This window comes from Molothrus aeneus, chromosome 10 (genome assembly GCF_037042795.1).
Source record: "Molothrus aeneus isolate 106 chromosome 10, BPBGC_Maene_1.0, whole genome shotgun sequence".
In the NCBI taxonomy this organism is placed as follows: Eukaryota; Metazoa; Chordata; class Aves; order Passeriformes; family Icteridae; genus Molothrus; species Molothrus aeneus.
The window spans coordinates 8,820,715-8,831,489 of record NC_089655.1 but is presented as its reverse complement, the minus strand read 5'-3'; the positions used below and the strand labels follow the sequence as shown (position 1 = coordinate 8,831,489).

At 40.4% G+C, this 10,775-nt stretch overlaps 1 protein-coding gene across 1 annotated transcript; it reads left to right on the top strand.

Annotated features, from left to right (window-relative positions):
• Positions 1-6,194: 6,194 nt before the first annotated feature.
• AP1S3 (adaptor related protein complex 1 subunit sigma 3) lies at positions 6,195-10,192 on the top strand. Its single transcript, XM_066556904.1, is given in 4 exon segments — positions 6,195-6,394; positions 7,580-7,688; positions 8,662-8,799; positions 9,710-10,192. Coding segments are annotated over 4 exon segments (483 nt in total). The 3' UTR covers positions 9,746-10,192.
• The last annotated feature ends 583 nt before the right edge of the window (positions 10,193-10,775 follow it).

The window sequence follows — 10,775 nt, the reverse complement described above, 5'->3', positions numbered from 1 at the left end:
CATGGACTTTGGATGCATTGTTCAGGGGAAATTGCTCAGAAATATTTCCTAATGGAGATTAAGTGAGGAAGAATCCTGTGCCAGGTAGGCAGCAATACACTGCTTCAGAATTTCTGTGTTGCTGGGTTTGTGCATATTTTTTTTTCCTTATTTGCTTACATCATGCAGACTAAGTACATGTTTGAAATTTTAAAGCTGAGAGCCAACAGTATTTAACAAATATCTGTCAGCTCATGTGCTGCTCTGAATAAATGTTTTAGTGACAGGAAAAACAAGGAAATTAATATTTTTAATAAAATAGTCTGTTTTGAATTTTTACATATTTGCTTTAGAAGTGTCTGAAACCCCAGAGAGTGTATTAAAAGTCAGTAGCCAGATGGGATTTCATGTAACAGCAGCATACCAAAATATCTGTACTTGAGTGTGTTAGTATTCTGTCTTGTCCTGATGTGGGTAGATTGTTAATAGGTCAATAGATCTGTTCAGTGCATGTTTCTCATTTCACCCTAAACACCTGGCATTCCAAACCAACTGTGTGTTCACAATTTGTTTTAATTTCAGTATTTACCGCCCCCCCCCCCCCCAAAGCAAAACAAACTCACTAAACAAAGCACAAATTTAATGAATTTAATGGAATTTTTTTATTCTTGAAATGGTTTGGAAATAAAAAAAAAAAGCTGATGGCTGGAATAATGGGAATGTTCACATTTTTTAAAAGAAAATTCAATGAAAGTAGGTTTTGGTAATTTTCTATTGTAAAAGTAAATACTGATAAAATACTGGACAGTTGTCTGTGTTGGGACATAGATTCTTTCATATCAGAGGAAAGAAGGAAAGAATGAAAAATAGTAAAAGAGAAGCAGACTATGAACTCTGTTAGACTAAAACAGTGGGAGCAGATGAAGCAGGCTTCAGGGGAATCAAAATAAGTGAAAAAAGAACTTTCACATAGCAGGTCACTTCCTCTCCACCAGGTACAGCCAGTCAGGCTGGTTTTCCCCAGGCTTCTGCTGGCAGCTGAAGTTCTGGATTTTCATCCCACTTCTCATTTTATGTGGTCTGGGAATTTTCATTGATTAGCATGTCTTGTATTGTCTGTTGCCCTAGAGAAAGTTTTTAAGGAAAGCTGAAAGTTTCCTCACTTTGCCAAGATGTCTGTTTAAGGATAGCAGTTCCTAATTTGCAGATTTTGCTTACATGTGAATTTCAGGTGTCTGTTTTATAAAGGTGGCTTTGATTTTGGAAGGCTCTTAACCAAATTTGGAGAGGCTACAGCTGAGGCAGTGTTAGCCCAGAGCTGCTGAAGTGACAGAGTTGCCTCACCAAGCAAATCCTTGCCCAACCACACACCCAGACAGGAAAGAAGATTCTTGCTCTTTTTTCTGCAGTCTTCCTCTCGTGCCTCCCCTCCCCTGAGGCTCCTTGGTGAGTTCCCATCTCTGTCCTCCTCTCCTCCCCCAGGGACATGGAGAAGCCAGATGCCACAGAACAGGTTTGGAACCAGTCAGCAAATGTTATGCAGGTTGAATTACAGGAAGAGGAGCAGCAGTTCTAGTGCACATTCTTCTTTCTCACAGTGTGATGAATTAGAGCTTCTTGCACACCCCTGGAGATCACCTTTCAGGAAGAAATTTAGCATCTTTTACATGTTTGTGTTATGAAACAGTGAACTGGAGAAATTACTGTAGGAAAGGAAAGCTAGGAAAGCCCCTTTCCCATGTATTCATTTTTATCTGCTACCCCTGCAGGTGGTTTGTTGTGTATGGAATGAAATGCAGCCCTTTAGACAGTTGTACTAATTGTTGCAGATTAGGTTAAAATTTAAACCCTCTGTAAAGGCAAAAATGATCCAAGTTTGAACCTACTGAGCCAGTTGTAATGTGTTTGATAAGTGTGAAGTGTGTAATGGCCAAACAGTGGGGAAGGCTGCACCAAAGGGGACCTGCAGTCCTGGCAGGGAGCAGTCCAGAAGACAAGCTTGGGTGAGCTGCTTATCAGATTAGTACAGCCCATTAGTTAAAGGAGGGAAAGGTCTCCCAAGGAAGGTGGAAGGAAATCACAGTGTGTATTAGTTTCATTTGTCTCTCTTGTATTTGTTGTTCATGAATATGCAAACCTTCTGTATTTTGCCTTTTCGATGTCCATTCTATTTATTGGTAAATTATTTCATGTCAAAGTCTAGAATTTGATTTTCTTTTTGTAGCCCTGAAACTAAGGGTGTTGGTTTTTATCCTGGTACACTTGTGTAAATCTTGATAGAACAGAGGGCCATAACTTTCCAGTCTGTTAAGTAACTTACTGCTGCAATTGATTCATAGATGCATGAGAAGGGGGTAGAGTTCCACGGTTTAAATGCTTGATATAAAAAACACCCCAACAAACTATTTTTCCAATAGCCTACAAATAAAAAATGCAGTCATTTGGATTACTTACTGACGTTTATGGAGGTCATTTTGCACAGTGCTGTGGGTGGTTGGGTCTGATTCAGTAAAACAAGCAAATAAAATTAGTCTCAGCTCCCAGACCAAGCTTGTCTCCACAGACTCCACATGTGAAGTAAGCTAATGCTCTCTTAGGAACTATACTCTTCATCCCAACCCACTCAGTCTTGCACCTAAAAATTCCCTCTGGCATCAGCCCTGGGTCTGGTGATTGTTAGTCACAGCCAGCATGCCCTGGGATGGTAAGAAAGGGACCCAAGCACTCTGCTTTCGAAGATATTCTGCTTGTAGCAAGTCATTTACCTGTGTTTTCCTCTGGCATTAGGACTTTTAAAGATGAGTAAAGCATTGCAGGATAATCTACTTCTCTTTGCAGTTTGGCTGCTGAAAATGAACCAAAAATTTCTTAATCAACATCTGTCTTGTCATCAGCACTACAGGAAAGCAAAGATGTTTTCACAGTCAAGGAGCAAGGAACAGATGAGCTGTTAGATCTGTGTTTGTGCAGTACTTCAATATTAGCAGGTTTATTGATGCATCAGAGTCTTTCCAGTGGGATGTAATGAACAGAGCAATGAGAGTGAGGAATGTGTTGTGTCCTGACAGTGGGGCTGGGCAGAGCAAAGCTGAACTGAATGTTGAAAGCAGCACTGGATGTTGAAATTTAAAATGCTGAAAACCATTTAACCTTTTAAGAATGTATTATTTACCTCCTACAGAGTTCCCCAAATTGAAGGGGATATTTTTGCTTCTAAGTACCTGCAGCTTTCTAATAAGTTGTTTTGTTACCGTAATTCTTAGCTGGCCACTGATATGTACCTAGGCTTGAGTGTGCACTATTTTGCTGCAGACTGTAAAATTTAAAATTTTGCTAAAGGTTCTATTTTCTAGCTGTATATATTACTGTAATAATTAAATTGCCATGTGAGGTATGCAGTTAGTCTGCATATGAAACAGTGTGGAACAGGAGACCCAAACAATGAGATTTTTGGAGCTTGTGTATGAACATTTATTCATTTAGGAGCATTAATGGATATTTTCTGATTGCAAAGAACATTGCCTCAGCTCATAAAACTGGTGGTGAGACATCAACTGCATGTGTAGAAGAAACAGTGGAGTTCACAAAGCAGTTTTAAGTGGAGAGCAGATCACTTTCTATGGGTGAAGCATAACATCCTGCAGTAACTAATTGTCTAATACTAAGTGGTGGTAATATTCACAGTGATTCCCTGGTTTGTTGGTATTTAATCTTTTAGAGGCATAAGATTGCAGTTCTGCAGATATATATGTATATTACATGCAGGCACTCTAGTTTAAGGTCTCTTGGATCCAACAGCTGACCCTAAACCAGAATACCTTTTAATTTTCTTTTCCTATTGAAGCACTGCAGGCAAAGGATGCCACAAAGCTCACAGCCTTATGCTGAACATGCTGTCAGCTTTTGATTGAGGTTCATTGACTCATTCCCTGCATTTTCAGTCAAATCTGATCATCCTCTCCTATCTGATGGTTCACCATATTTTTAGAAATTTATTTATCAAATAGCTGCTACCTCTACCCAATGGCTTATAGATGGACTTCTGCTGACCTGCTGCTCTTATCTGTGGAACCTATGCTCTGTTTTCAAAACACCCTCATCTTTACAAGGGCTTTGGAGTTAATGTGCTGTGCAGCAAGCAAAACAGCCTTTTGTTCATCCAGCTTCTCTCAGTGTGCAAGTGTGTGGATAGTGAGTGCTGTCCCTACATCACCTGGGAAGGGGTAACCCTGGCAGCTGGAAGATTGCCATGTTAAAACCCAGCTGGTAATATGAACAGAGAAAGGCAAAACCATGGTGCTTTGCTCTTCACTGTAATCAGGCCAGCAGCATACTTGTTTTTATTTAGCAAGCTTGTCTGGATAATATTATAGGACTCAACAGAATGCAGCTACAAAATCCTTGTAATTTTATCAAGCACATTGGACTAACAATGGCAAGAGCCTTATATCCTTATATCCAGCAGTAGATCCTGCCAAAGACACACATGGCTTAAACCTTCCTCCTTTCCCTAAAATGAACCCACATTTGAAGTCTTTCTCAGTATAGTCAGAACTCTTATCTCCAGATTACTCAACTATGCAACTCAATACCTAGAGAATGGTTCTGAATTATGAATGAATGCTTTGTTTAAAATCCAGTAGCTTTTCCTTTTTTTTTTTTTTTTTGGTGTAGAAACTTCTCTGACTTCGCTGCCCAGACTTTACCAGAGTGTGGAATGATTGTGGAATATCTTCACAGAAATCTGCATTGTAATCTTAATAGTGATTGGTGATTGTGAGCATTAACTTTTTAATCCTCACTTGGAAATGTGATGAAGTATGGGTACAGCAATAAACTGGAACAGGAAGCAAGGAGCAGAAGAGATTAGGGTAGAGATTGAAAAACCTCTCGGGAAGGACACGATTAGGCTAATGGTGAGGGATGTGCTGAGACCTGCTGGATGAGGGCTTTGCAAAGGCTGGGAGCAAGTGAGGAACGTGAGGCTCCTGTGCTTCTCCCTGGTCCCCCAGGATCAGGGGAAGGCACCAGTCAGTGTATGGACAGCTGGCAGTGTACCTGTCACACACGGGGATACAGCTACAGCCACCCTTCCTGCAGACACCTGGGGCTGGTACTGGTACTGCTGAGAGCCCAGTCAGGATGCCTGGCAAGAGCAGGGCACTTCAGATGTCTTCAGCCATTAAACACATCTCCATCTACCCCCCACCCCCCAGTGGGTTTGTAGGGGTTTTTTCCCATTCAGCAGGTGTCCTGTTGTAGAAGGATGCTGTGCTCAAATTGATGTCTTGCATTCTTAAAGCCATTTTCATGCTCTGGGTGAATGGGATACTGTACTGCTAATATACACTATGGTCAGTTATTTTAACCTGCTGGTAGTACTCTTTATATAAATGTGAATTGATACTTTTCTCCCAAGGCATTTAAAAGCTGGCTGTTGTGTATTTGAGTAATACTGTTTATGCTAGACAGGAAACAATCATAGGTCAAACCTTGTAAAGTTATGACTAGCTTCAAAGTGGGAATTTTTGAACAGTATAGATACTGTCCTTTACTTAATACAGTATCACTCACTGAGGTCTGTCTTTCATCATTACAGTTGTCTGAGTTTCATAATATCCCAATTTCTTCAATAAAACCAGTCAAGCTTCCTTTCCAAAGTAGGTTTCTTCTGCCCCTTATTGCCTCTTCTAGGAACCTGCTGTTTTGTGATCTGAAATAGTGCAATATCAGAGTTGTTAGTGATTATGATTACCATCTCAGTCTTCATATTTCTAGCCTTCTGCCACACTGATCCTGATTTCCCTACTACTGTTGTGGATGTCTTTATTCCCTTCACTGAGGTATCTGATTTTGCTGGAGGAGGGGGTGGTGCCCTCTTGTCACCACTGCAAAGTGGTGATGCTCCTCCTGTTCCCCAGGGCAGGGGCAGAAAAGGAAGCAAAGCTGCTGTTTGCACAAGGTAAGGAGGATGGGTAGGAGAGGATGTGAAGGGTTTACCTAGGGAAGATGTGCCACAGGGAGGGGAGAGCTGCCTGGGAAGGAAACAGGAGAGAGGAGAGATCTTTCCCATGCTGAGCCTCCCCCGGACCTCACTGACACCGTGTCCAACCATCATGCCAGGGTTGGAGGTGTGTGACCAGGACTTGGATTTCTGGGATTTCTGGTGCCAGGCAGAGGAATGCTCTTCCCTGGCCTTGGCCCTGGTGTTAACCATGTTGCTTTGTTTACTCTAGATACACTTTATACTGCTGTTCAGTCGGCAGGGGAAGTTAAGGCTTCAGAAATGGTACACGACGCTACCTGATAAAGAGAAGAAAAAGATCATTCGAGAAATTATTCAGATTATTTTGTCTCGCAATCAAAAAACAAGTAGTTTTGTTGACTGGAAAGACCTCAAGCTTGTTTACAAAAGGTGTGAGTAATTTTGTAAGAACGTATAATCACTGTTCATATGAGTAACACATGCTGGAAGAGGAAAAACAAAGGCTCACCTAAAGAAAAGCAGCAAACAACACTTGTAGAGCTGGGCTGAGTTAGGAGCCTGCCATTGGCAATCTGGGTACAACAAGGCAGTGTCCCTGGACACACCAGCAGGGTAATTGTGGGGTGCAAAATACTTGTACAGTCTGTCAAATGAGAAAAACACGAGTAATGTAATAGGTATTGGTGTTTAGAGGGATTAGACCTCACTGCCCCTTCAAATTCCACAGGGTAGCCTGGCTGAGATGTGTGTGCTGGATTTTATTAGCTGTGGAGATTGGAGGAATTGTTCCAAGGCACTTCCATAATTCTGTCAAATTTTGTTTTTGAAATATTTGTTGCTCTGGAAAGGTGTTAATTCTCATTTCATTTTCCAAAGAAATCACTGATCCCCAGTTCCACAATGCCTAATGTTAACTGCCTGTTTGTTCTCCTACAGTTGTAGCAAACAAATGTAGCCTTAATGTGTAGTACACTGGGTAAATTAATCATCTCCCATTTAGCAAAAACTGAGTTCCATATGTGATGAGAAGCATATAAACATCTGATCAGAAGCTGTGACAGAGTGGCCTCCAGCCACAGTATCAGCAAGCTGAATAGATCTTGGGTTGGTTTAAACATAAAGTTTTGGTGCAAGTTAGCTACAAAGCTTCTTTGATCTAAGCAGCTTCATGCATTCTGGCCCTCTGTAAAACACTGTCATTTGACAGCCAGCAGATGACAAATGCTGAGATGTAACTTCTTTCACCTTTGCCTTATTGTTATTTTTTAATTAGAAGGGGTGGCTTCTCCTACAGTCTAATTAACCCCACTCACTGCAGTGCTATTGCAGCAGGAGGAGGAGACCTGAAGGAACTACTTACTACTGATTTATTGCCTGTTTCAGTGTTACAGGTGTCCCACTTTACCAAGAGTGTAGTTGGTTCTTCTAACTAAAATAATAATTTGTTTAAATCTGATCTATGAAAGTGTTCTCTGGGACACTATAAGAGTGACAGAAAATGTTTACTTTAGAGACTAGATAAGAATTAACTGTCATATGAATGACCTGTAAGAGATGAGCAGAGCACTGAGGTCCCAGCTGTTGACTGCCATGTGTTTGCCTGTGTTTCCCCAGGTATGCTAGTTTGTATTTCTGCTGTGCAATAGAAGACCAGGACAACGAGCTGCTGACACTAGAGGTCGTTCATCGATATGTGGAGCTCCTGGACAGATACTTTGGAAATGTAGGTTTCACTTTCTCCCATGAACTCGTTCCTGTCTGTCTGATAAACAAAATTATGTGGAGCTGATTTGCTTTGTGTTCCATCTGCTGCACTTGCCCTGCAGGAGCTCTCAATCCAGATTGAAATTAATTATTAGAGTGTTTTTTAAAACAGTGCTGAAATGGTCATAAGATTGTTTTCTCATCCTTTTTCCACTCACCCAGAATTAATCTTGATGCTTTGTATGTGTCTTGGTATAGAATTTGAAGGGAAAACTTCAGGAAAAAATATTTTAAAAACTCAAAATAGGTTTAGTTTTGATTTGTTTTGTTTGTTTGAATTTTGTTTGATTTGTTTGGTTTAATTCTCTCTCCTGACATTTTCAGATGCACTGGTTTTGTTTGTCTCATAATACTGTGTAACAATTAAGGACATAGAGGCAAAAGATAAAATCAGTGTGTTTTTAAAGAAAAGACTTAGAGAAGGTCCAAACAAGTCTTTCAGTAAGTCTTTAGAGAATAAAAGAGGCCCATCTTTTCTCTGAATATTTTTGAAATGATCCTTTCTACCTTAATTCATATCTTAGTTAAATCAGTGTGCCATGACATGTCTGTACTTCCTCAAAACTAAAAAGCAGTTGGTGGCTCCTGCTGGGCAGGGAATTTTCTTGCTCTGTGAACCCAGGTAACCCATACCACAAGGGCTGTGTAGGGCCTGTGATAAGGTTAGTGGGCCAGGAAGTCAGCTTGTATCTCTGACAGCCAGCATGAAGTTAATAATAAGTGGAATATCTCTGCTGTAAGTCTGTATATGTGGAGAGAACGTGTGCAGAAGCTTCAATATTACATAACATGCAGTTTGTTTCTTCACCCTGCTACCTGCACAGGGGTGCTTATGCTGAGGATATTTGATCATCACAACAGCTCTTGGCCTAGTAGTGCTTGTAATACTGTAAAAGTGGTTTAAATGTGCTTGTGGCCTCTTGTTCTGGCAGGTGTGTGAGCTGGATATTATCTTCAATTTTGAAAAAGCTTATTTTATTCTTGATGAGTTTATAATTGGCGGAGAAGTACAAGAGACTTCAAAGAAGACTGCAGTGAAAGCCATAGAAGACTCTGACATGTTGCAGGAGGTAAGGCAGAGGAGGACAAAAGGCAAACACCTCATCTTCCTAATCTTCCTTGTTTGACAGGAGATGAAAACACAGCTAAGCACTTCTGGTACTTAATTATCCAAGTGTGTCTTACATTCAGTTTCAACAGGTACAACAGTGCAGATACATAAGCTTTCAATTCAACTCTTTTGGTATCATCTGGAGGGTCTTTATATAAAGCTGTTGCTCTCTTGCAGCTGAATTGCTAGAGTTTCTTAATAAATAGTTTAAGATGTATCTAAGATATTTCTCTAATATAAGAACATAATCTAAGGTTATATTTTATGTATGCATATGTAAATACAGAAAATCTCTTCTATTTCACTAATAGCATTGGAAACGTGACCTACTATTAACATTTAAAATTGGAAAGAGTGTTTGCTGGCAAACTCTGCTTTCATTCAGAAGCACCTGTGTAGTTTTTCTGTAGGGCACAGATATGTAACCCTTATTCAGAGCCCTGCAGGAGTTCTCTTGTAACTTGGAATGTAATGAGTAACACTGAGGCAGAAATGGCAACACCAGTTGCATGTGATGGGTTTCATTCATTTTTTTACCTTGGTAGTGAAGGATCCATCGCAATCCTGAAGGGAGCAGCACAGTGGTAGAACTGGCTTGGGCTGTGCTGTGGGAGTTGAGCAGGTTTCACCTGCTGTGCCCTGTGCACATGGAACTCAGCCACTGTGTGCAAAGGCCACTGGCATGATGAGTTTGGCCACAGCTATGCTATGGCATGATTTATTTTAGATAATTTCCTGCAAAACTACAGCAGTCCTCAAAGAGGACAAAAGGATTTCTCTGAATATTACTGTACCATTCCATAATGAATCAGTTGTTTCTTTTTTTAATTTGTTTGGGTTTTTTGTTTGTTTTTGTTTTTGTTTTCTAGACAGTGGAAGAATACATGAACAAGCCTGCATTTTAATGTTAAACTACCTGGAGAGAAAACTGCTGTATGCACCTCCAAAGTGCACTTCCTGAAATTCTTCCCAATGTGCCAGATCTTCAGAGAAATACCAAAAACCAATAACTGAAGGGGTTTGTTTGTATAATGGTGAAGATGAAGGTCAGCTAATGTAGCAAAGGGTTTAACAATTCTGTGCTTTGCATTACTCTGTACATGAGTTTCTCAGAGTTGTTATTGCCCCAGTCTAGTTTCTCCTCTTGTTGCTGGACTCAGCTCTTGTTTTGTACCACGTCTTTTAGCTACGGGTTTTGTCATCACAAGATGCTCCTCTGACAATACTTTGAAGAGGTATTTTTACTAGTTTTGTTCACTGCTGACTGTATGACTCTACTTTTGTACAAATGTCCATTATTTTGAATGTAATGGTTATTCTGCTGTAATAATAATTTTTTTCTAAAAGCCAAATTGTTGTGGGCCCTGATTTCACAAACTTGTGACAAGATTAACTGTTGAAGTATATGAGGAAATATGCATCTCTTTGGAGCAGCTCCTTTCTTTCACTGTCTTTCTTCTCTTTTCTGCTCTAGTCTGCTAATAAGACTGCTCCAACTGCTCCTAGAGTGCACTCCATGCCTCCTTTTAATCTGGAAGACTGTTTGAAGGTAGGCTTCTCCTGAGTTTAATGAATCCTCTATATGCTGCTGCATGCAGATGGCCTGTTTCTGTCTTTCTCTTCATTTTCCTATCCCCTTCCTAGATCCCCTGGACCTCTCCAAAGGCTCCAGACTTTGAAATTGTGCAGCATGAGTGCAGGAGAAAATCTGAAGAGAAATAATCAGCCTTTGGAAGATAATCTTTTATATCTTTTGGTATCCCAAACCTGTATTTCCCAGTAGAATTTTCCAGTCTCAAATTCATGCACCTGTTGGGATGATCAGCTTTCTAGTAGTTGAAGATGCCCTGGTTTTTGAAGGTTGAGCAATTTAATCAGCTTTTTATAACTCTGCAAGCTGTGAAAAGGATAACACAGTAGAGAGGAGTCAGCTGG